This window comes from Conger conger, chromosome 13 (assembly GCF_963514075.1).
Source record: "Conger conger chromosome 13, fConCon1.1, whole genome shotgun sequence".
Classification (NCBI taxonomy): Eukaryota; Metazoa; Chordata; class Actinopteri; order Anguilliformes; family Congridae; genus Conger; species Conger conger.
Window position 1 is genome coordinate 40,561,885 of NC_083772.1, and position 27,095 is coordinate 40,588,979.

Below are 27,095 nucleotides of genomic sequence, written 5' to 3' on the forward strand. Positions count from 1 at the left end.
TGGCAGACGCTCTTATCTAGAGCAACGTACAACAAAGTTCATAACCATAACCAGGGACAAGTGCACTGAAAGACCATAGAGGGAAGTAGAGTTCTAAGTGCTAGGAAAGAACTTGGACCTTGTAGATTCGCTGGTCTCTCAAGACAACTCCATAACAGCGTGGACAGCTGTTTCAAATACTTAGTGATAGAAATACTCTCACATTTAGAAGGATATTAAGAATGTTTACACGTGTTTGGTTCTTTGAAACAGCTGTCCATTCCCACAGCTGTTATGGAGTTGTCTTGAGAGACCAGCGAGTGCCACATGTTTATTTATATTTTTGTTATGTTCTTGCTCTCCTAGTCAGAAGTGATTGATGAGGATAGAGAGAAGTAGGAAGAGAGTGTGAGTGTGTATGTGGGAGAGAGGGAGAGAGAGAGTTAGGGAGAGAGAGAGAGAGAGAGAGAGAGAGAGAGAGAGAGAGAGAGAGAGAAAGGCCATGACAGGACTGCCATTCCAGAGATAACCATGGGATTATCTGCTCTCAAAACAACAAGGCAGGAAACAAGAGCAGTGAAAACAAAGTTAAACAAACCTCACCACCCACTCAAGTGGCCTGTCTTTCTGATCCCAGAACAAACTCCTCCTAATCACACAACAAAGGAACAATTAGACTTTAGCCCTCGGACATTAGCTCGGAAAACAACTCCCCCCTCCCCTGTCTGCCATCCGTCATCTTTACCCTTCGGCCATTTGCATTTTTATGAATTTTTTCATTAATTTGCATTACCCAGACAAAAGCTAATCTGCCAGGAAATGCAAATAGTGCTTTAAATATGCATTATGACAACCTCCCCCAGCGCAGCGTTAATTTCAGTCCGCCTCGCTCCGTGAGCGCTGACCCCAGACTCCGGACTCTTGAGCCGGCGGGGTGCTCAAAACTGAGAAGACGGCGGCACTTTAATCAGCTCAGAACAAACAGGCCAGACACTCTTGCGACTGCGGCCCGCGCTCTCTCTGTCAATCGATGCGTTTAAAGGCTGCAGTGGAAGCGGAAAGCGGCCCAAGGTCATTCCAATCACGGCGAAGAGAGAAAACATCATCGACGTAAAGGTGAATGTGCGCGAGGTATTGATTGGGGAAAACATTACCTCTGGTACTTGGACGTAGATGCGGCGTGTGTGTGATTGGGGCTCTTCGTGCTGCAATATGTTTTCAAGTAGACATCAGCGAAACGATTACGGATGAATTAATGTGGGTAAATCGTTTTTGGCGCTTAAAGTCTGCGCTGAGTTCTGTGATAACGTATCTGTGTAATTTATTTTGCTATAACAATTGCTAAGTTCTCAGTGTAAGCACCTCACCATATCGAAATTATTGCTGGCAGCGGTGACTCCCATTGAAGGTTTAAATATAATGATACAATAATACAAGAAAGTATTACTTTGTTGATGTTTGCTTTGCAAATAACTTGTAAAAAGTAAGATGCTGATGATCAGGGCCTGATAGACTCTCTCTGCAGATTGGATTTGAACAGACTGCAGCAGGGAGCAAAAACACAGTGTTAATTAAAACCAAGCAGAACCCACACAAAACGGAAAGCTTCCAGCAACACCATAGCAGACAGCATATATTTAAAGCATATGTGAGCAGCGCTAAGTTGGATCTCCCATGGATATTAACAATGATTTAGAACCCAATGCTTGCCTCCCTTCTCTACAGTCACGCTGTAATTCTCTGCCACATCCAAGCCCAACACATCAATCTGAGCCTAGGCATGTCTTTGGTTTATTTTAGCAGGCAAAGTGTGTCTGTTGTCGCTATGTGTGTGTGTCTGTGTGTGTGTGAGTGTGTGTGTATACATGTGTGTATCTGCGTGTGTGTTTGTATGTCATGTGTGTGTGTGTACATGTGTGTATCTGAGTGTTTGTATGTGATATGTGTGTGTGTGTGTGTGTGTGTGTGCATATATATCTGTTTGTGTTTGTATGTGATATGGGTGTGTGTGTATCTGTGTATGTGTATCTGTGAATGAGTTTGTTTGTATGTAATATATGTATGCATCTGTGCGTGCATGTGTGTGTGTTTGATTGTATGTGACATGAGTGTATAAGTGTGTATATGTGTGTATCTGCGTGTGTGTGTATGTGATATGTGTGTGTGTACATGCGTGTATCTGAGTGTTTTTATGTGATGTGTGTGTGTGTGCATGAGTATCTGCTTGCATTTGTATGTGATATGAGCATGTGTATCTGCGTTTGTTTGTTTGTATGTGATATGTGTGTGTGTATGTGTATCTGCTTGTGTTTGTGTGTGATATGTGTTTGTGTATCTGGGTTTGTTTGTTTGTATGTGATGTGTGTGTGTGTGTGTGTGTGTGTGTGTATGTATACAGTACGTGATGTGTGTCTGACTCTGGATGGTTTACACAGGGGAGTCTCTGCCAGGTTCATGGAAGCCCTTACCACAACATTGTTCTGAATCACCATGCACCATCAGGCCTGGGGAACCAAGCACCCCATTCAGACCCCCCTTCCCCCCTCTCTCCCCACCCCCCTCACACGCTTCAGGCAAACAGCTGGGGCCCACACCACAGGGGCTGATGAGGGACGCAGGCAACAGGTAGCCTCCCCAGGTGGGGCTCTCTGACGAGCACTAGCAAACCCATCACGCCCGCCACTCGCAAAGCTGTGCTTAATTAGGCCAGCCAGCGATCCCATTGGCCGGCCTGTCATCACAGGCTGAGATGAGAGGAGTGTGTGTGTGTGTGTGTGTGTGTAGGGATGGCCTTCGGTGGGGATACTAATTTCACCTCTGCATTATGGATTTACCCATCTGGCTGGGCGAGGAGCACATAGCCAACGAGCGGCTTAAACAAAGAGCGGGGCGTGTCCGTGATCGCACGCTGAATTACTGGGACCGTCCGTCCGTTATTGTCCCAGTGATGAGCTGGGTGTTCACAGCTGGGGGAGGCCCGACTGCTCCTCTCCAAGCTTTTATGTCTCTTTACTGAAGCACGGAGAATGGGGGAGTAACTGACAAACAGGGCAATGAAGGGAACCTGGGTCCTCCAACGCTCAGGTGTTTCTTCTTCTGCTTATTTTAACTTAACGGTTATGACTCTGGCTGAAGCATTTACAGTGTCAGATTTAGGAAACAGAGTCTGCCATGGCTAGAGCAGTATGGAGTGATATAAAGTATGGGGTAATTTGAAGGGTAGCTATATGCTCTTGTAGCTTTTGTGGCAGGTACTGTACAAGACCAAAATATAAAACAGGGAAGGAAATTCTGCTCCCTGCTGCTAAATTATATCCTCAGAATGTGAAAAGAAAACCAGCAAAAAGAAAAGAAATTGGCTTGCTAGAGAACCTTCTGGATTGACATTTCAAAGTTTCTTTTTTGTGAACATTGGACAGACTCTTCCATCATCACGACAGAGCCAGACTACTGTATGTGCAAACATAAAATGACAAATGTGCCAGTCTGGCTTTTTATTGGAAGCCCAACTTATGGGTGAGCATTTTACCCCACTGTAAAAACTGTAGTCTAAAAGTAGATTTGAATACTATATGTAGGTATACACATAATAATAGTCATATACATGCATTTTTTTTTAAGAATGATATAACACACATTCTTTCTATTTTTGTTCTGTAGCTCGCTGTGGACAACTGACACTAAATTCAGTTAATTTAATCCTGATAACGAATAATGTGAAAGAAATGCTATTCCTCAGTAAATGTCCACGTTGGCTGCATTGCTAACTGCCGCTCTGCCTTTACTACACTGCAGCACTGCTGATGTAAGATGCATATCAGTTGTTACACGGTGTTTAGCTGCAAGGTAAGCAGCTCTTTTATTAGTGTAATGAATTGATAGGCTGTAGGTCACCGTCACCAAGCTTAATTAAAGCGGAGGCCTGCTGTTCAGAACTGACTCATCAAAATGGCCATAGCCCTGCATTGCTGTTTTGTCCTATGGTGCTTCTCATAGAGAGAATATGTTTCATTTTCTTATGGCTTTTAATGTTTTAAATGTCTAAGGCCAAAGCAGGAGACTGCTACTCCAGGAGAAAGGGTTTCCAGAAATTTCCAGCACAAGTTAGAGAACAAACCAGGGGCTATCTGCATCTCTGGATTCATATAACGCATCTCTTGATGTATTAAAAAGGCCTCCCAAAGCTTATCCCATTTACACTTGCATCTTTAATAGGTATTTATAATTGCAACTTGCAAATTAAGTCAGTTTCTCAAGGGGACAAATCCAAGAAGCAGAGCTTAGTTAGACTTAATTAGAAGAGACTACACCAGATGTTTCTATCCAGACCCAATGACATCACTTAGCATCTTCCCACTCATGTACATTATACACAAAGCCCATTCATGTACATTATACACAATGCCCATTCATGTACATTATACACAATGCCCATTCATGTACATTAAACACAAAGCCCATTCATGTACATTATACACAAAGCCCATTCATGTACATTATACACAAAGCCCATTCATGTACATTATACACAATGCCCATTCATGTACATTATACACAAAGCCCATCCATGTACATTATACACAAAGCCCATCCATGTACATTATACACAAAGCCCATTCATGTACATTATACACAATGCCCATTCATGTACATTATACACAAAGCCCATTCATGTACATTATACACAATGCCCATTCATGTACATTATTCACAAAGCTCATCATTGTCGGTTTTAACCGATTTTCCAGTAAAAAAATCCCAGAATTTCGGATTAAACCAATTTTGCCCAATTTTTGATTTTATGAATTATGTTTCTCCGCCTTTTAAATGTTTTTTGAATTAAAATCTATTATGGATTTGGCTCTCTAGAGTAAAGGTTGCCGACCCCTGCTTTAGACCATTGCCGTTGGTAAATGAGGATATGCAGCTTTAAGAGTGGGAATCTGGTGATTGGTCCATGTGTGTATGTGAGGCTGCTGGGGATGAGGAGAGAGTGAATGGAGTTGTTTGTATGTTTTTTACATTACATTACATTATTGGCATTTGGCAGACGCTCTTATCCAGAGCGACGTACAGTTGATTAGACTAAGCAGGAGACAGTCCCCCCTGGAGCAATGCAGGGTTAAGGGCCTTGCTCAAGGGCCCAACGGCTGTGTGGATCTTATTGTGACTACACCGGGAATCAAACCGCCGACCTTGTGGGTCCCAGTCATGTACCTTAACCACTACGCTACAGGCCGCCCATATGTTTTGAAAAGGAGCATGGTCGCAGAGAAAGTACGGTTGTACAAGGGAGTTCATGTCATTTTCTTTGGTGCAGTAAAAGAAGCAAATGCCTAAGGACACAGAAACCAGCTAAGTTGTTAATTTGGGTGTTACTCAAGGTTGCTAACGCGTGAACGGTGCAGCTACAGCTAACTAGCTATAATTAGCAGCTTCGGCCCTGGAATAGAAAAGGAATAGTGGTTTGGTTCCCCTTGCCTCCCAACTACGGTTTGGAGACAGAAGCAGGAAAAAGTAACACTATGTAAAGAATACTAATTTCAGCCTGATTCAAGTTCTGAAATGCACTGAAGTCGAGGTCCCCCCATGCTTGTTTTGTCACCACACATAACATAATGAACCGTTGTTGCTGAAACAGTGGTATCGTAAATTCATTTATAGAAATAGAACCGTTAGTTTTATTACTTTCACTGTTAAAAATAACAGCACTCTGGCCATGCAATTTAAGGGAGTAAACTGGAGTCATTTGTATTTTGTATTAGAATGAGTGTATTACGGCAATGTTAGGCCTATTTCTTGTTTATGCCATTGTGCGAGCATCATTAAATATGCAGTTGAAATAGCTGGCGCAACGTATCCAATCTCCTGGAATGTGCTCTATGATTGTTCCATTCACAAAGCCTATGTTTAAAGAAAGGTCAGAGTTTAAAATAAAATTAAAAGATTTATCCTGGAAATGTGCATTATTATAACCCAATTTCCACCAGTTTTTAAAAATGTCAAATTTGTAATCCATGTTTCTTATTTTTAAAAAGTAAAACCTGAGAAATTCCTGTATTTAAAAAAAATAAAATAAACTCCAGTTTTACAGGAATAAATTTACAGTAACAGCTGGATAACTGGCCAAGGATATAACAGTATTGGCTCACCAGTATACAGTATACATTACAACTTACAGTATAATTAATCGTCAACAACAGTGAGCAATTTATGACCTGTACCCCAGCTTGTTAATGCAAATATTTAATCAGCCAATCATGTGGCAGCAACTAAATGCGTACAAGCATGCAGCCATGGTCAAGCGGTTGAGCTGTTGTTCAGACGAAATGTCAGAATGGGGAAGAACTGTGATCTAAGTGACTTTGACCTTGGAATGATTTTTGGTGCCAGGGTGGTATCTCAGAAACTGCTCATCTCTTGTGATTTTCATGCACATCAGTCTCTAGAGTTTGCAGAGAATGGTGCCAAAAACAAAAAACATCCAGTTCTGCAGAAAGGCATTGTTAATGAGAGACGTCAAAGGCCAGACTGGTCAAACCTGACAGGAAGGTGACAATAACGTAAATAACCACACATTAGAGCAGTGGTATGCAGAACAGTATCTCTGAACACAAGGCATCATAACTCTAGTGTATATTAACTGTTTTTTCCATTCCAATATAAATTGAAATTAACGTATGTTAACGTATTATTAAAATTAATTAATGATGTACAAATACATAAGCAACGCTTAACAGCTTAACTTTTCAATGGTTTGGTAGCTCATGCCAATTGAAGTAAAACGCTGCTGTCCTGTCTGCGCTGACGTTTCTGACAGCAGCGTTGTGGTTTGAACGGACGGGTGGCAGTGATAGCTGGGAACAGGCAGGAGGTTAGCCGCTTCCAGCAGCCACACGCGGTCCCGGCCGCAGAAACAGCCCTCAGACACCCCCACCCCCCGCCCCAAGGGCTGTCACAGCCAGAGCACAACGCTGACTCACTTACGCACAAAGACACAGCAAGAGACTGCAAGGCCTCAGAGACAAAGGCCACCAATGGCTGTATTATGGGATTATACAAATGCCTGGAAATGTGGGCAGTGGTGTTAAAAGGCATTTATATGAACAAAGGTACAAAGAAAGACAGAAGTCTGTAATTCTGTTAATGGAAAACTTTGATATCTGAATTCGTATTGCAGCTAATTTAATATTGAATATTTGCGCTGACTCAATTACCGCTTCATTGCCCTAGTTGCAAATTAAAAAAAGAGAAAATATAGCAGAGAATGAGAAAGCAGACTTTTTCTAAGCTCCCTAAAGTTTTTAAAGCTCAAGTCCGGCAAGTGCTGCAGCAAGAGCGGCGGCCATCCACATGTGAGTCCGGCCTCAGTACAGTACCCTGGGGAACGCCACAAGGGGACATCTTTATTAACACATTTTGTGAAATGTGGGCCTAAAAGGGCTCGTTTCCTTTCCGGAGACACGTTCATTGTAATTTAAGGGGGCTTCTCGGGGCACCTCCTGCATATGCATGGGCCGCTGCGGGGCCGGGCCCTCCGAGGGTCCCCTCCTGACAGGGTGATGGACGACAGGGGCCTGGTATCATCTGGGGGCTCCGCTAACAAAGGGCCCGCTCTCGTTCCGCACAGACGCCTGAAAGGGAGTTAATGAAGGTCCCATGTAACGAGGAACATGCCCACAGTGAAGGAGAGGGGCTGCCCCTCCAACCTTACCCACCCCCCTTCCAAAAAAAGAGCAATCCAACACAGGGCACTCGACCACCAAACACTGGGGGACTCCACAGAGCGATGGCGTCGAATACGAGTCATGCCACATGACACATATTCACGCTTTTTTGTTTTTTGTTTGTTTTTTACCTGAAATTTAACTTTAGAAACCAAAATAAGTCAATCTTATAAGTACTTTAGTCTTATTTATAGACTAAAAATATTATTTCAATCACTTTACTAAATAGGACTAAACTATTGCCATTGAAGCAAGAGAGTTTGCATTCACTCAGATTTGCCAATGGTGTAATGTTCCTGAGTTGTGTTGGTTAGTTTATTTTGTTATTTCTGTACTTTATTATTTTTCATTATTCATTTCTGGTCCTCTGTTTATTCATTCATAGTTCATTGCATTCATCTCCCCTGTGATGTCTGTGTCTGAATGTATTCTGCATGCTTCACTACTTCCTGCTTTCCTCCAGTTATGTTTGCGTATAGCACTAGCCTACTAATAACTACTAACATAGATTGTGTACAGTACTAAATCATATTAACACACTAATTGTCTGTCTAACTAATTTACTAACAGTCACTAGTTTTAGGTAATTGTAATTGTATCATGTTAACTAAACAAACTAACTCTACCTCTATTTGATACTCCGCCTCTCTGTCCGATCTCTAATTGAGTTCGCACTTGTTCTCCCCTATTTTCACCTGTTCCTTAATTCTGTGCTATTGTCTACTCCCTAGTCCAGGGCCATTTGCATTACATGTGTCTTTGTGAATCCAGCCTGCGCTTTCGTTTTCCCCTCATTTTCGTTATTACCCGTTCATGTTTCTCACCTGATGTTTATTTGTTAGATCACCCCACTCCCTTGCGCTGCCTAGTTTGTCTCATTCCTCTGTGTATTTAAACCCAGGTCTCAGTTGTGTTCCTTGTCAGAATGTTTATCTACATATTCAGTGCCGATTTTGTTTATGCTTGTTTATTAGTGATTCCCGAGACACACCTTTGTCCAATTCCAAGTTTACCTTGCCCTTTTGATTTTGATTTTTGGTTTTGAGCTAAAGTCTGTGTTTTCGATATCTCTCTTGCCTTGCCCCTTTGTACCATTGCCTTTCAGCTCTTGTGGATTTTTGACTTTGGACTGTTTACGCACGATTCTTTTTGGAACTCGATTTGGCACTGTGTTTATCGGATTACCTGGCTTAGACACTTGGACTGAAATAAATGTTTCCTGATTATCCCTTGGTCTGCACTTGGGTCTTTGAACGGATTATAACAAATGGAGTAAGAAAATTTGACATGTTAATCAAACTGTACCTGAAAATCATTTAAATGAAATACGATTTTATGTATGTTTATGTATGTTTAGACTAGAACTACAAGACTAAAAAGTTAAGGTAAAGCTTTTTGTCCTGATTGAGCTGTGTCATATTCCTATCAGTCATTTGTCAAAGCACACTGAAATGATATAGTTTTTGGGCATTGTTCTCAGTACAAACACCATTTCAGTCCTGATTCATCACTGGCAGAAGTCTGCAACTTCAGTGCACTTCAGATTAAATAATTTGTCTAATTAAGGATTGAGGGTAAACCACCACATGTACACCAAGCTTACATTGTTCCCTTAGTGTGATCTGCACATCTTTAATTAATCCAGCATAGGAAATGATGCCAAGACGGGAGAGAAGTGCAATGTTAAACATACACAATCACAGTTGTTGCTGTGGCTCTGTGGCATTTCCCAGCATGCACCAGGATCTGTGATTGGAAAGGAACGAGTGGAAGGCGATGATTGATGAAAAGTTCTGAGCAGCAGGGGGGAGGGAGGAGGAAAGAGAGAGACTGTGACTCTGCACAGGGGGAGGCAGAGGAAGGTTGAGGACTGACTCTGCATTAATGGGTCTGAGAGGCAACATGGACGACCACTTCATCTGCCCTTAATCCCTCAATCGAATGCAGAGCACTCTCTCCTGTCTCTGTAACACACACACTCACGCACACACACACACACACACACACACACACACACACACAAACAGACATACTCACATATTCTCTGTACCACCCACACAAACAACCACACATACTAACACACACACTCTCTGCTGCAGACAAAGACACACACACACACACACACACACATATACACACAGAAGCACAAGCACACAAACACAGTCACCACATGCATGGCCACACACTCACTCACATGAACACTCTTTCATAATGCAGACACATATTTTCACATGCATGCCAACACATTTACTCACATGCATACACACACACACACACACACATGCACACTCACACACAGAAATATACAGCACACACAATTAAACACAGATAAAAACATTTTGACAAACAGCTACACACAAACACAGAGCCTGTGTTTTCGGTGATGCCAGCACCATCACGCCTGTGTGTTGCAAACTGCATACAGACCAGTGCATCACAAGCAAGTCATGAGGCCAGAAAAGCAAGGCAAACAGATCTGAAAACAGATGTCCCACCTCTTACATCTTCATCTGACAGTCTGTCAATCCTGCTTTCAGTTCATTACAGCGTCTGCCGAAATCATTTACCCCTCCTGGGCTGTTCCTCACAAACATGTTTGTCAAGCTTTGCAGAGCCATTTTTGTTGTGAGAGGTTTGGTAATCTTTAGTGACATGCTGAAAATATGGGAGAAACCAAATAAATGGGTGCTGTGGAATCTGTGTCAGAGAAAGTGAAGTGAAAACACGCCGTAAATGATTCAACTGATTATTTTCCCAGGCAGGGTTGGGCATGAGCAGAATACCGTGTGAAAACTCAAAATGGCGGCAATATTTTTGCTCTGGGGTCCACAGACTTATGCAGGCATTGCATTAGACCAGTGTTTCTCACCGGCAGTCCTCGAGACCCACTTGCCAGAAGGTTTTTGTTGTAACCAGGAACTCACACACCTGATTTAACGAATCAAGAACATTTTTGGTAATATGATTGGTTCAGTCATTAAAGTAGCTGAGTGAGTACCTGGTTAAAAACAAAAACCTTCTGGCAAGTGGGTCTCGAGGAATGGAGTGGAGAAACACTGCATTAGAGACTGTGCAGTTTGCGTAGCTAGTACAGGCAGTCTGCAGGAGATGCTTTTGCACGGTGTCATGGGTAAAACAGTACAAATTGAAACTCTCACTCCCTGGGTGTCAGCTATCATAAGGATTGGATTCTAGACTGGTGTTGTTTTATATAACGAGTTAATGTGTAGAATTCCATGCATTAATATAGCTCTGCTGCGATGTCGCTAATTGCTACACCCATGGGAATTTTGGCACTTTGGACCTTTGGCACGTTTTCTGTTTTTTTCTGCATTGTGTTTTATGAATATTTTCTCTACCAAGACAAAAATTATTCCGCCATTGTACTGTTTTTTTTTTTTTTTTATCAATGGGGTTCCTCATTTCATACGAGAAGTCACTTTATTTTGCTTCATATATACAGCACTTGTGTGATCATTCTTCAAGCAGTCTTAGTATCACTTTACAAATGATGAAACTTAAATGCCTGGTGATTCCATGTTTGAAGTTTGGTTTCTCGTGTAACGTTTGGATTAGGCTGCTTGGTAAATGGTCGGACCATCTGCTTGGACAGCAGAAACGGGTGACATTTGGGCAAGACCTTTAACCTCTCAAGAGAAACGCCAGGCTGCTAAATTCTGGCCACAACAGAACAGAACACCCTCTTACTCAGTGTATAAACAGGGACTCAACCTCCATTCAATCTCCAGACAATTATAAATGACCAAACGATTAGTTAAAACGTATCATATCCCCAGGCAACTTTAATAGTGACCTGGAATTAGGTGGATCGTAACACAAATTAAGCCATTGAACTAATCAGTTTTTACACCCAGTATAGACCCTTGTAAAAAGAAGACACCTTTCAGAACCTGGAAGTTTCTGAATGTGCAAAAAGTGCTCCAACAAAACCAATATTTACACAAATATCATTAAACATACTTGTCTGTGCGTGCAAACCCACTTGGAATGTGCTTTATTAAAAGAATATTTTAGTGTGTCGCAACATTTCACGTGCATTGCAAAACGAATCATTTTTACGAGTTCACGTTCAGTTAAACGCGTGCATTGGAGAATGATTCATAGTGCACTGAATCTAATTACAATTCCTCTAAATGATTCAGATGAAAGGGACTGAATCTAATTATAATTCATCTAAATGATTCAGATGAAAGGGATGAATGTGAACAAACATTGATGAGGCGAGGCTCGGAGGAACCCCGGTGCAGGAATAAAAACAGCGGGGGGAGAGCTCTGCTATTTATTGTCCTTATTAATCAGCCCCGTACAGTGTTAGCACACAGCACGCCGCCCCAATACCCACACAGGACTCAGACTCATTATGAGGAAGTTCAAAGGTGAGTTCTCATGCAGGGAGTTGGTGACATGAAATGAGTCCAAAATGTCAAACTTCCTGTCGGGTTCCGCTCTCTAATGGTACGTAATCTATATTTGAGGAACTGCGCTTCCCATCAATTATGATATCAAGAACCGAGAATAGAATTTAACCGTTTGTATTACTTCTATTTTGTTGCTCGTTAAGAAAATTCTGAAATTAGGGAGGATCTCATCTTTTCATCAAACTCCATCATGTCCCTGTGATTCAATACTCTTGTTGTATCAGCTTGTTACAGTTATTGTTGCGAAAGACCAGGGGTGTCAAACTCCACTCCTGGAGGGCTGCAGCCTGCTGGTTTTTTCCTCTCAATCAGCAGCCATTTTAGGCCAATTGCTGAAATGAAGCTCTTAAGGGCAGGAACAGCAGAAGCCAGCAGACACAGTTGCTTCCACCATTTCGCCTTGACTTCCCTGCACTGTCTTCTTCTAGTTTGAGTCTGCCAGTGCAATCACTTTCAGTTCTCCCACATACCAAAGCCACAGCATCATTCAGTGTTCAGAGTAAAGATACGAAATGTCATATTCTTTGCCGCATCAGTGCACATTAGTGTACAGTGAGCGGGCAGCAGCCAGAGGATGCTAACAAAGTAGGCAGCTAATTAGCATTGTTTCTCTCCACAGATTGACCTCAGAGCGGTATCGTAGCGCACGTTATCCTGGAGCTGGATCAGGGATAATGAGTCTCTTCCACACCGAAAGCAGCGGTCAGGACTTAGCGTTAGCATTAGCCCCCTGGTCCCCGAGGCTGAGTGTCCAGCTGCCCCACACCTGGGTCCTGGAGGGGGGGGGGGGGGGGGGGGCAGAGGTCCGGCCGCCCCGCCCCAGGGACATCCCACCGCCTACAGGAGGAAGAGGCCAGTCTATCACTAACCCATCCCTCTCACACACCCCCTCAATGAGAGAGCCAGCTCTCCGGAGCGGGGCCATACATCAAAGAGATGACCGCTATGGATTGTTCATTAATTATGCTCCTCTCGCTCTTTGACCAACTTGTCTCTGTTGGCCAGGACTCTTGACTCATTTGTGAATAGCTCAATGACAGGGAAACAGAGGGCCTTTGGCCCAGGCACACAAACCTGAGCACTGGTTCACGTTAGCTTTTTAATTTTTTATTAATATATAACATTTGCTATTATTTTATATTAATATACAATAATAATCATAATCATAATTGTTATTATTATATTTTATTTGTATAGTACTTTTTACAGAACACTTTCACAAAGATGTTTTATGGAGTAACAGAAAGGCAAAAAGAATAAGGCAAGTACAGGATGTAAAAGAAACATGCGGTAGTAATATAATAATAATATGAAGAAGAAGAAGAAGAAGAAGAAGAAGAAGAAGAAGAATTATTATTATTATCGTTCTCTCCAGGATCAATTTGTTCTCCTCTGCCTGAAACAAGGTGACTGAAGAACTTCTGATCATTTGTACAGAAGTGGTCATCCACCCTTGGGATCAAGGGTTGAATTATAATTGGCAGAACAAAAGCAAGTGGGTGAATAATGCTATGATATCATCTTGGATTAAAAGTGACAGTACCACAGGGTCAAACACTGTCGGACAGAGCTTGCATTTCATTTGCAGTCGCAATGCACTTATCCATATGTCCCAAATGCCATATCCTAGGGTTACCTAAATTATCCTCCGATTTTGTTTGTTCCTGTAATGTTTAACTTGAACTTGAGCAGTAGCAATAATATTACCCAATATTTAAATGATAACCTATTATTTTGACATAAGTTCATATTTGTAATATGTTCCTCGATTTTATATATCAATATAATCAATTTGAATTTCGGCCACTTCATACTAGTAAGTTTTAAAGGAAGTATTACTTGAAGTCCTTATCAATGCATTTGTATATTATTGAATGATGGTTGATTGATGGTAGATTTTTAAAGAGAAACTGTACTCAATATTTTTTCATGTTGTGCAACTGTATCTCTCGCAGGAGAAAAGGTTTTTATAATATGTTATGCTGGTCTCACTCTATACTAATACCACAGCATAAGTTAAACCACTCAATTTGTTACTTCCTATTCCGTACACATACCCTCATTTGCCACAACTCTGTTTTTGTCATGCTTGATGCCGCTGATGGCTTTCTGAGGATAAGAGCATCTGCTTAATGAATAAATAATAACCGAAATGATTTCTGACATTCGGGTTATCTTAATGATGTGATGAGAATCCGGCTCTCTGGTCTCATTGGCCATATACAGTGTGCAATCGTAAATAGATGATTATATTAACAAGGTTTATAGTCCTCCTTCCAAATGAAGTATAATTATGTGTGCGCATGCCTGTCTGTCTGCATATATATCTCTATTTACCCATTGCATGTACCCTATTTAGCCATAGCCGTTTGCCATTGCTATCATTCTTTACCAATTTTATTGTGTTTCTGTGCATGGTCATTAGTCATCGACATTACACACACACACACACACACACACAGACACACACAGACACACACAGACACAAATACAGAGCAGTTCATCATGGTTTACTGGTACACAAAAAAGTATCTACCAGGACAAGGACATCTTTGATAAGTAATAACAATTTGATTGAGTTTGAACTTGTGCTTCTTGATGTGTAACGCTGCAGTCTTCGATAAAAGGTTTAAGGATCACGTTTCGACTCATCATATCATATTCCGTAGAAACCAAGCTGGAACTGGGTGAATAGATTGCACTGAAGGTTACAGCCTTGCCTCATAAAAGGCCATCAATCATTTTCAGAGTTCCCTCTGCCACCTGAATCACACTCGCAAGCAGCACTTTCCATCAAATTATCCGCGCAAAACTTTAAATGAAGCGTCACATTTTTATGCTAATTATATGCCATGCAGGTGCCTGCCAGTTGGAAAGGCAATCAGTGGCATTCCATGTTAATGTCAGGTAACTTAACTCAAGAACTATTTCCAACACCTGATAATAAAGAACACATATTATATTTAAAAGTTGAACACATTGAGGTTAAGGAAAATTAATTTTAAACATTCCCTAAAAACCAAGAATGTCAATACACAAACAATAACAATAAGAATTTGGTGAAAGATTACTTGACATAATCAGTAGATTAATGACCTGCAAAATGAGTCATAAAATATTTTACCACTCATCTTTCCACAAACTTAATTATGGAACATAATGCAAACTATTCCAAGGCCCCTGCTTTCCAGAAATGTAAAAAACATGACATAAGAGCAACAGTCCATCAGCACAAAGAACAAAGACCTCCACTGTACTATGCTCACAGTCGAATATGTTGTGTAACTCTGAACTTGGACTCCATGTCACCTCCCCAACCACAACACAAATGCATTCTCTATCACGGCTGTGATTTTGGCATCGACCCCAGCACCCTTGGCTGTTTTGTTATTAGCGGTGAGATCAGATGTTTTCTGCCTTTACCTAATCGGTCATTAAGCCTTGGTTTGGCTACACCAAACGGATGAGACAGGACTTAATGTACAGTAACAGGGGGGAAGAGGGAGTGTGAGGGAGTGTGTGTGTTTTAGGGGTGCATGGTGAATTATTCCATCGCCTGACTGCAAGATGCCACCTGGTCCCCAGTTGCTTCCTTGGGGGAGAAGGGGGCTGGGTTCCCGTGGGGGAGGGAGGGAGAGAGTGATCTCATAGGAGCGGGAGGTTAGGTAAATGCTTTGTGGGACAGTGCGGGCATGTTGGCATGTCTTTTTTTGGCAAGGCACAAGAGAATTCTCTGTCTTATTTTAAGGGCAGACTTCTGCTTCAGACTGCTTAAAGTATTATTTGTTGTATGCCGTACTGTACTTCATGACTAACCTCTTGCTGAATTAAAGTGATATTCGTGTTGGATGCGAAGGGTCTTAAAGTTTCACATGATTTAATATCTGTTCTTTTTCGAACAGTTTTTCTAACACGTTTCTTTCAAGCTGTGTTGGTGAAGGATTTCATCAAGCAAACTGGTCACGAGAAACAAGTTACATTTTGTTTTTTCAATTGTTTACACGTTTTCTAAAACTATACCTCAAGTTCTCAAAACCAAATAAAAACCGAAATACCATTAACCATGTTGGAAAGACTGCCCACATCTTTTCTGTCAAAACCATATTACCTTTTCTCAAAACCATCTGGACACTGATTTGCACAATGAAAAACACTATTATATATATATATATATATATATATATATATATATATATATATATATATATATATATATATATATAATATATCTTTACTTATCAGTAGGCTTATTCCATTTACATTTTCAGTGTTGCACATACAAACTACAGACCGTAGCTGACTGTAGAACATGTTACTGTACATTATAAAATATAAAACAGACACACCAATAAAAGAACAAAATATTTTTTCTAAACTAATGTAAACATTTCATCACATGCTGTTGATATTCAAGGTGTTCTCTATACAGGAGAGAAATACAAATACTGGATACAGTAGACTAAATTATAACCATCAAAAAAAAAAAAAACATATTGGCTGCATCCTGTCTTTTGTTCTGTCTGGCCACAGAGCTACATCACAGGCAATGTTTTCCCTGGCCAAGCAGGGGGGAAGGTAACCCCCCCATCCCATCTCCTGGCATGACGTATCCAACCCTGGATTGCTTCTATAGGAATATCCCCACATGCCTGGAGAAGAAGCATCTGTGTGTGTGGATTCCGGTCGTAAACTTTCCACCACCATGCAGAGAAAAATGCTTCAATTGGATTAAACAATTGAGTCAGCCATGAGTCTTTCCCTACAATTTATGACAAGTTTAGAAAACACACTTGGAGGGATTTTTGACCATTCCTCCTTGCAGAACTTTTCAGAATGATTGATATCCTTGGGATACCCCCCTCTTCAGTTGAGACCACAGGTTTTTCATGTCTGGCCAAAATGTTCATTTTGGAATGACACAATAGAGTTCCTCTAGACTGAGATTAACTAAATTAAAGCAAAATTGTATTGCTAATTTCACTTTGGTTGATTTTACTTACAATAATTGTTATGGGTTCCAATAATTTTGGCATCCGTGGTTTTCCGATAAAATGAGATGAGAGTACTGAGATACAAGAATATAGTTTTCCTGTATGTTTGAACATGAACCATAGATAATTATGCATTTTGTTTATTATATGCAGCCTTTTTCTCTATTTGTATTAAGGGTACCAATAATTCTGGAGCCCACTATATCTGTCACTTTGTTTTAATATATAAAAATAGCCAACATATAATACATGGGTTTTATAGGATAGAATAAATAAATAAATAAAAATACACTTACAACAGGATTTTTGTACAAATCTTATACAAATCTCTGAGGAACACAGAAGTAATTCCCTGTCTGAACACCATCAAGGCTGTGTGCACACTGCACAAGCTTAAGGTTTTTTCTTTTCTTCTTGCAGCTCTATATAAAGCCACCTGGGATTCCCAACAGACAGGATGTGATAATACAGTAATCCTAAGAATGGTTCCCATAGCTTACTGTACATAGCCTGAATGTTATAGTAGATACGTGGCTGCAGTGCAGGCAGGTTAGCGCATCAAATCTAAAAACCTGACTACAGTTTAGGCTACCGCCAAAACGCAAAATTTTGTTCAAAGATTTAATGTTACTTTATGTAATATTACGTTCCTTATGGTGTTGTTGTTTTCATTGTTTTGCACGTTTAAGTTTAGTAAAGTTAATCGTAAAATAGCCTCCTATATTTCTTAGGGGATGTAACGTGTTCAGTAGATTAAATTGCCCCTTGCCCCGAAACAGCTGACTACGGTGATGTTATCGCCGCCTAGTGACGAATAAAGGATTTTTTTTTTCATATTCTTGCATATGCATACTACTCGTACTACATTTCAGACTGGTTTCATTTAAATGTCGTATGAGTGGTATGCTAACTATGCGGGTTTCGAAATGCTTATATCCAAACTGAAAAGGTGAAAGGCTGTAAGATGGCATGCTTTAGCACTGCTTTGTAAATTAATATAAGGCAGTGGTATTATCTTCCAGCACTAAGCTGACTTTCTCGTGCAATGTAGTGATGTGTTCTAAAGCTGTCACCAGGAGCCTATAAACCTGCGTAGACTACGATACACTGCATCAAGTCATTTGAGGGTAGCCTAACTGTTTTTCCTCACTTGTTTGCGCACATTTCTGTAACAGGCCTAAAAAGATTAGGTCTAATCAATATTGTAAAACTCAAAAACCAAACCAAAAAAACTGCAACAAAAAAAGCCTTACTGGTCACCAATTTCACAATGGAAAATACTGTCATTGAAATGCCCAATTTTAATTTTAACAATAACAGCACACGTACCCGTTTATTCTATAAGGTTATCACTGTTATTCTTATGAAACAGTTAACGTTACAGTTCTGAATTAGCTAAATGTCTGTTAGGCAGGAAATAATACATACTGTAACCACATAACTTGCTAGTGGAGCTAGTTATCTAGCTTGGGGTCATACTGTCCCGGGATGCACTGTGATAGAGAACCCCAGAAACGCCAGCTCCCATAAACCTCTTCTACTCCCCTTAGCAACAGAATCAAGATGGCGGCGCCCTGTAACTCTGATCATTCGCCCGACATTCCCACGGCGCTGAAGAATCCAAAAAACGAAGCCTCGTCTCCCGAGTCTGCTGACCTCAGTGACAGCAACCAATATCATTCCAACCCGTCCACACCCAGCCGCTTCTCGCCTCTCGATGTAACAGTCTCCGGTTCTGGTAGCGCGGGTCGAAGTGGGTCGGCCGCTGCCTCCAGCAGTGGCTTTCCCACTTGCAGGGGTATGTCATGGACTCCGTCGGAAACAAACGCTTTGATTGCCGTATGGGGTAATGAGCGACTGAACGAAGCACGGATTCAGCAGCTGGAGGTAGCAGGGACCGTGTTTACTGGGAAGGCGCCGGGGCCAGCTGTTTACGAGCGGGTCTCCAAAGCCTTAGCTGAGCTGGGCTATGAAAGGACACCATCCCAGTGCAGGGAAAGGATGAAGGTAACTAGCTAGCTATGCGCTACATTGGCTAAATTCGGTTGCTGTGGAAGTTATCTGTGAACAGCTACTTAGCGTTGTAAATCCGCCTGCTGGTTTTCCTCCTATTTTATTTTATTTTTTATTTAATTCCGTATATACAGTTGTTGCAATCCAGTCAATGAAATGAGCAAACGTTGCGTGGTATATCTAGAAATGTTGCTACTAATATGCTTTCGAAGTTTTGTTATTAATATTCCTTCATTGTGAATATGACCATTCTTACAACTTTTGTTAAGAGGCAGACCCTAATTTATCATGTTAACATTACCGATGCTTCCTCTCTTCGGTGACAGACACTACGGCGATGCTACAGCCGGGTGAAGGAGCACGGGGTCGGGAAAAGAAAGAGCAGCTACTCGTTGGAGCAGCTGGAGAAAGTATTCGGTCAGGGTGGCTGCGACTTTCAGCCATGCCAGCCCGTCCTCATCAACAGCAGTGGCCACTACCAGGACATGGAGTCGGACGGCAGCACCATGGAGGAATGCTCCCAGGGGGAATGGTGCAACCGGGACCTCGCCGAGATGGAGACAGGCGAGTGGGGCTCGCTCTCTGTGCAGCAGCCCCGCGCTGCAGGGACAGACGACGAGCCGGAGGAATCCGAGAGGCGCCGATCGGGCAACGGGTATTCAAGACGCGCATTGGCTGACAGAAGGAAGAGTAAGTTGAAATGAGGTTTTATAATCTGCCTCCTGGGTCTTTTAGATTTGCCTGCTGCGCCCTGCTGTGCTGTACAGAAAAGATTCACTAGAGATTTAGGGGAAATAATGATTTGGTCGTGTAGGGATTTGTGCTGTTAGAGCTTTCTAACAACCAAGCTCATATTATTAATGAGGAAAAATTGTATTCTGAATTATACTGGACTCTAAACTGTTTACATGGTATAGGTGTATAATATATGTATTTTTCATTAAAATGATCCATTAGTGAATCTTTGTAGATGTTACTACTTTTAATTACACATTTAAGTCTCACTTTGGCTGTGAGTTTTTTTTCTGTCCCCGTCAGTAATGAAACATTTGATTCTGCAACTTATTAATGAAACAGGCTGTGATTTTGGGTTGGAGGTGTGTTTTTGATTCCCCTGTGGTCTCTGAGAACATGTACTGTCCTTGTTGTCTAAAAGCGCTTTTTGTTCCCCAGCAGAAATCCTGCCTTTGAAGAAGCCAGCCCAAGAGCTAAGCCAAGTCTCTTCAGATAGCACCCAGTGAGTGCTTACGCCACCCATAATCCGCCCTAGAATATATAGCATGTTCAAGAAAATGCCCATGCCCAAGAACAGTCAAGCACCAAGTTCCCTTTTTATGAGTCATTTTCTTTCTCCCTGAATAGGGGCCTAGAACTAGCAATTGAACAACAGATTGAAAAGCATAAGATGCCCAGGGGTACCTGGGAGCAGAAAATATGTTGAATAAAATGCATATTTGGCATGTGTTTTCTTCAAATGAATTTATTCCGAATTAAAGTGAAAGATGTCAGAAATCAGGTACCAACTTGGTCTAAACTTTATGAATTTGGACCTGAATTTTATTTTGTTGTGTTTTTAAAAATCCGCGGTTAATCTAAGGTTTATTTTTCCATGCCATGCTAAACAGGATTTCATTCATTGCTTTTGTTTTGCTAGCCCTAACCCATTCCCCCTTCGTCCCATTGTTCTGCAGGCGACAGGAAGTGATGCGTAACGTGATGCGCATCCTAGAGTCGGCGCAGTTGAAGTGGGAGCCCTTCCAGACGTGGATGGACTTCTCGCGCCTGCACCTCTCCAACAAGCTGGCGCTGTTCGCGGTGGGCTACAACACGCGCTGGCGCGAGGAGGTGCGCTACCACCACGCCGAAATCAGCTCCCAGGTGCCCCTGGGCAAGCGTCTCCGCGAGTACTTCAACCCCGAGAGGCTGGAGGGCCGCGTCATCATGGCCAAGGTGCAGAAGATGAACTGGAAGAGCGTCTTCTACAAGTTCCTGGACATCACCATCAGCGAGGCGCGGTGCCTGGAGCTGCACCTGGAGGTGGACTGGGTCCCCGTGTCTCTGTCTCGGCCTTTGGGGTCCGGAGGGGGCCCGGCGCGGTACCTCCTCCCGGAGGGAGTGCCCAGGACACACGGCCTCTACGCCATCGGGTGCGGGGAGGAACCGGCTCGCTCCGGTTCGGCGGGCGAGCGCTGCTCCTCCCCGGAGCCCAGCGAGCCCGAGGCGGGGGGAGAGGCGGACGAGGACCCCCCCCGCGTGACGTACCGCTACCTGGGCGTGGCGGAGGGCAGGACCATGCAGCAGTGCCTGCACCGGCACTTCAGGGCCCCCGGGGGGCGCCGCGGTCGGCGGGAGCTCTCGCCCGTCTCCCGCTTCCTGCAGGAGAGCCGGGAGCGGGGGCCCAATGTTTACGTCAAATTCATTGAGGTGGAGCTGGACTTCCTGTCCGCCGGGTCGCTGGTGGAGTGTTTGGAAATGGCTGTCGGTTACCCCCTAACATTTAACAGGAAAGAGGATGTGTGACAACTCCCGCTCACGGAGAGAGAGAGAGAGAGAGGCCTGAGGATGCACTTACAGTACAGACACCTTAACCTTCTGCTTTGTCTAATAATAATAATTGTGTCATTCCAAGCTAACTTCAGGAGGTTACACCACAGTATCTCTTGTATTTTTTTCTGTATGTTGGTAGATACTTATGAGGTATAGAATTCCTGAAAACTTGAGCTTCATACTCCATTTAATTTTCGCAATGAAAAACACGTTGTGGCAGAAAATCTCACATTTAGAGGTCCACACCTTTGTGTTAGGATAGTTGGAAGTGTTCTATAAACAAAACACACTTAGTAACAAAGGTAATTATTTCTAGAAAGGGTGATTAAGGATGTAACTTGAACATGTCCAAAGTAGAGGGTTGGGTGAAATTTCTGACTCTGGTTTCCAGGAACATGTTTATTTACACGGTGGGAAAGTGCTCTCAGGTGACTCATTTACAAATAAGATGACACTAAAAGTATGTTTACTTTTGGAGATATGACCCAAAATGGGTCCCTTGTGAAAAAAAAAGGGCATCTTTAGGGTCAAATATCTCCAAAACAAAATTGGATACATGTCTTTCAAACATTAAATGGCTCTAGCAGTTAAACAAAAGCTCCAGTTCTCAGGAATTCGATATCTCATAATTATCGACGAACACACAGAAAGAGAAAAATCCAAGAGGTGCTGTGGTGCAACCTCCTGGAGTTGGCATGGAATGGCCCAAAAATAATTAGTTCATTCTTTTATCCAAAGCAACTTACAGTTGATTAGACTAAGCAGGGGACAATCCCCCCTGGAGCAATGTAGGGTTAAGGGCCTTGCTCAAGGGCCCAACAGTTGTGTGGATCTTGTCGTGGCTACACCAGGGCTTGACTGATCTTGCCTTGTGCAATTGAGCCAACCAAGAGGGCCAGAAGGTGGGGTTTGCACTTTGAGAGTATTTAATAGGTTTAAATACACCAGACTACGACTACTACCGGACTACGCTCAGTAAAGCGTAGAAAACTATTTTGATCCAAAGCAATTATGTATTTGGCCCAAGTCTGTCTGTTGATCAGTTTGCCCTAGTAAGATACGATAAGATGGAGAAGGAATCAGGAAGTGGGAGTTATAATAGTCAATTTTGTATCAATTTATATGTATAATTCAATGTCAGTATAAATCTGCTTTTAAAGATATGTTTATTTAAGATCATATATATTGTCTTGAATCATTCTAGCATTTTCAATTGTTTAAATATATGTGGACACAAAAAATATTGTTATGGTTTATTGATCATATTGTGGTATGTTTTATATTGTTGGTTAAACAAAATAAATGCACAAGTGGACAATCACCTGTCATTCACATCACCCTACAGTGTGGAAATTCCCTTTGTGGCTGAGTTTTTTTTGCATTCATTCAGTTTTTAACAGTGCAATTTTCAATCACAGTGGTAACAGGATATCCCTTTTGAAAGCGTTAAAACTCACGGTTCTATCTGTATAACCTCTTTTAAGTGTTGTGGGGGACCTAGTCTTCTCTACATTTTGGAAATCCATTTTCATGGCAAGGATCCAGCAATTCAAATGCATAATAATAATGCAATTCTAAAACTGTGCCAACTCTGAGAAATGTCGATAGAATGTCTGGAGTCTCTGGAAGAATGATCATTGTTGTCCATTTTGCTGCTACATACTTCTACAAAAGTACTTGTACATATGAATGCTATTACCTACATTTGAATAGGCTCTTTGGAACAAGAAGAGCCCAGATATGAACTTCTTTGACTAATATCGGTAATCCTGTTGCACAGTAAATGTGTGATCCCCATCCGTGGGCAAAAAATACTGTATAAGTTCAGCTGAACCTTGAACCTGTTAGTGGCATGGTATTAAAGTAACGACAGAGAAGCATTTTAGCTAATGACATTACGTTTCCAACAGTGTATAGTTTGTTAGGCTTTCATAAAACAACACAGCTTTTTTTGCCTGCGTAACAAAGTGGTAGTATTTTCAATACGCATGCTAAGATTGTTACACTTCAGCAAAAACTGCTACATTTTATGGGCAAAAAGGTTGACGTTTTACAACCAATTTGTGATGCCTACATCTAAATATAGGACTTCCAAGGAATCTCTTGTCTCTCTAGCCCAGGGGGCAAAGGGTTCAAGATGGTATGACTATTCAAACTTGGCGCGATGGTATTTTCAAACTTGTGTTAAGAAAACTGGTGATACTTAAGGGGTTAAAGAGGAGAAACCAATGGCGACAACCTGTCTATTGTTTTTGTGTTTGTAAAACTTCCAAAGAAAATTTTCATCACGTTATGGGTTCTTTGGATAAATAATTTATTACGTAGTGATGCATTTACGACTTTTCGCCACTAGGTAGCAGTATCAAATCATAAAGTGGTAGATTTTTTTTCGGTGTCTTCGAAACCAAAATATTTGAATGCGTTTGAAACTTTTAAAGGGCCTGGTTGATATTAATTAAGCCACATTTACATCGACGCATGCGTTTTTAATAATAATAGATAATTTCACTTTGTTAAAAGTAATATAGATGTATATTTAAATATCCCACATTAACGAAGCGGTTGTGGGTGTACACATTACAACATTATGTCTCGTATTCACGTTTTTTTTCATTATCAAGCCCTCAGTGACTTCCATAGTTTGTCGTTTTTTTCCCCCGAGTGTGTCATCTGTCTATCTGGAACCAACGCAAGTTGCGCCACAGTGCAGTTTAATAATTGACCGCGCATGTCATTCTAGAGTTTTTTTAACACACTTAGCAGGCCGTAGATGTTGCTGCTGGAGCCACTATGAAATGTTTGAATGGATTGAGTTATCTGGAGCTTGTTATAGCCTACAATATGCACATAATTAAACGCATAGCCTACCCTAGGTTTTGGGAGAGTTCTCCAGAAAGCGTAAAGAAGGGTGTAAAAGAGCGCTGATGGAGAAGAGTGTCGATCGCTCGCAGCACGAGGAGCCTTATTTTCAACTGCTGGGAGTAATTAATAATTCAAAAAAACGCCACCAGCATCTAATTCCCTCTGCAAGCCAGTCCTCCCAGCGAAATCTAACTGGTGTGTATCTGTAAAAATGCATGGCTAATTTATCAGCAAGCTTTGAAGAAAAGGTAAGATCTTACTTAAATAGAATTTAAAATACTGCTGAAAATTTGAAATCGTGTTTAAAATAAATAAATAGGAAACACCTGTTGCTATCAGATTAGATTCTGAAGAGGCCGCGTGCAGAATTTGGCTACATGTTGCTTGCGTCATTATATGTTTCATATCGAATGCCTTCAAGAAGCAGAGACATGCCACATTTATCACTCCCCAAATGTCATACTACTTTGTTTTTCTGAAATTTAAGATGACATCACGAAAAGGAAGCCAATTAATTTGTATGTAGCCCACGACTGATGTGTTCAGTATTTGGAGGGTAGCAAAACAACTGAAAACCAGTACTAGCTACTACATAGAAGGTTCAAATATTCATGTTTACCCTTCAATAATTAAGTTCCTGTTTAGGCATCACAAATCCCACTCTTATGATCGTGTAGTTTAGTGGAGAGGGGAGAGCAGTCTGCCCTGTTGCCATGCTAACTAAAGTGAAAAGTTAATGCTAGGGCAACCTGCTTTGCCTTACATATCTTGCATTAAATCCATTAGAATCTAGCCTGCAGTACTGGAAGGCATTAATATTTCAACAGACATAACATTTATGAATCAAGCCAGATTTCCAGGTTACCAAGAAGATTATTTCTGTCTAAACTTACAATAATATAACATGGTGTAATATTGGTTTATCTTATCATCCTATATCATTTATTAGTGAATCTGAATTTGAATTCATGTATATCTAGACCAAGCTATAGCTTTTTTTTACGTAGCCTGAAAATGAGTGTGTGAGAAAAAACAAAACAAGAACATGACATCAGTTGTAAAAACGTTTTAAAAAATATATATAGGCCAATTAATTTGTCTATACAAAAAAAACACACACACATACACACACACACACACCGTGGCAACTTCATGAGGTATAGGTACACCCGTTGAAGCCTGCTCCTCCTACAGGGCATCGGGCTCAGAGCACACGCATGGTGCATAGGTTGTTTTTTGACCAAACACTACAAATGGACAAGACATCTAAGCAACTTTGGTTGATTGATTGATATGGTATGATTGTTGGTGCCAGACATGGTTCCAGCATCTCAGAAACAGCTTGCCCTCCTGGGATATTCACTCAGTACAGTTTCGAGAGCAACACAGGCCATATCTTTTTCTGTTTTTTATGCCAACTTCTGTCCTTAATTACTTAATTAGCCCTAACTTTTACGCCATCTGACATTTTAACTGTATGCGTATCTTGATAAGCACATGAATGACAGCCAAAGACACTTCCTGTGTCCCTATAATGGAACATTTACTGTGATCTATTTTCGGAGTGAACACGTGTTGGCATACACCCTCCAGGACTGGAATTGCCTGTCCCTGCTCTAGAGTTCACAGAGAATGGAGTGATAAAGAGAACATCCAGTGAGCAGCAGTTCTGTGGGCAAAAAGTTAGATAGTTAGAGCGCGCTTGTTCAAGCTAAAAGAAAGGCCGGACATGTTCAAATAACAGCTGTATACAACAGTAGTGTGCCAAGGGGATGCACAATGTGTTGGCCATTGAACCAGACGGGCAACAATGAGTTCCACTCCTGTCGGCTAAGATGAGGGTACAGTGGGCACCACATGATCACAAAAACTGGATGATTGAAAGAAATAAAATAAAGTCACCTAGTCTGACGAATCTTGATTCGTGCACATTCGTGCAGATGGTTGGGTCAGGATTTGGCAACAGCAAGAATCCATGGATCCATCCAGCCTTATGTCAAAGGTACAGGCTGGTGGTCGTGTAATGATGTCAGGAATATTTTCTTGGCACACATAAGGACCCTTAACACCAGTTGAGCAGCATTTGAATACCACAGCATACCTAAACATTACTGCTGACCATGTGCATCCCTTCATGACCACGGTCTACAATTCACAAACAGGTACTTCCAGCAGGATAACGTGCCTGTCACAAAGCGTACATAACCTCAAGCTGGTTCCAAGGTGACATTGACATTGGTTTACACCAGTGGCCTGCACACTTCCCAGAACTCTGTCCAATAGAGCACCTTTGCGATGAGGTGGAAAGGGAAGTTTGCAGTATAAATATGTGTTGCCGAAATATCTGTAAGAGCTGTGTGATGCTGTCAAGTCCGCATGGACCGAAATCACTAAGGAATGTTTCCAGAACCTTGAACTGTGAATCAATGCTGCTGAGAATCCAACTCAGAAAACTTCAGACTGGTCTGGAGGTAAATGAGAATTATGCCTGGTATTAAGATAGATGTACCTAATAAAGTGGCCAATGAGTGTGTATG

The 27,095-nt window shown here is 41.7% G+C and overlaps 2 protein-coding genes across 3 annotated transcripts in view; both read left to right on the plus strand.

Moving 5' to 3' along the window:
* Positions 1-18,694: 18,694 nt before the first annotated feature.
* Positions 18,695-22,956, plus strand: LOC133108455 (myb/SANT-like DNA-binding domain-containing protein 2). 2 transcript variants are annotated; one of them, XM_061217993.1, is made up of 4 exons: positions 18,695-19,143; positions 19,476-19,839; positions 20,323-20,386; positions 20,841-22,956. In XM_061217993.1, exons 1-4 carry the CDS (start codon positions 18,700-18,702, stop codon positions 21,667-21,669), a joined length of 1,701 nt encoding a protein of 566 aa, XP_061073977.1. In that variant the 5' UTR covers positions 18,695-18,699; the 3' UTR covers positions 21,670-22,956. The 2 variants fall into 2 exon arrangements, with proteins under 2 accessions (XP_061073977.1, XP_061073978.1); XM_061217994.1 differs by having other exon boundaries at positions 20,326-20,386.
* A 1,602-nt stretch (positions 22,957-24,558) lies between these two features.
* Positions 24,559-27,095, plus strand: part of esamb (endothelial cell adhesion molecule b) — a 52,451-nt gene continuing 49,914 nt past the window's right edge. The window contains exon 1 of the mRNA XM_061218271.1: positions 24,559-24,806. The gene's annotated coding sequence lies outside the window, so the exon portion shown is untranslated. The remainder of the gene's footprint in view (positions 24,807-27,095) is intronic.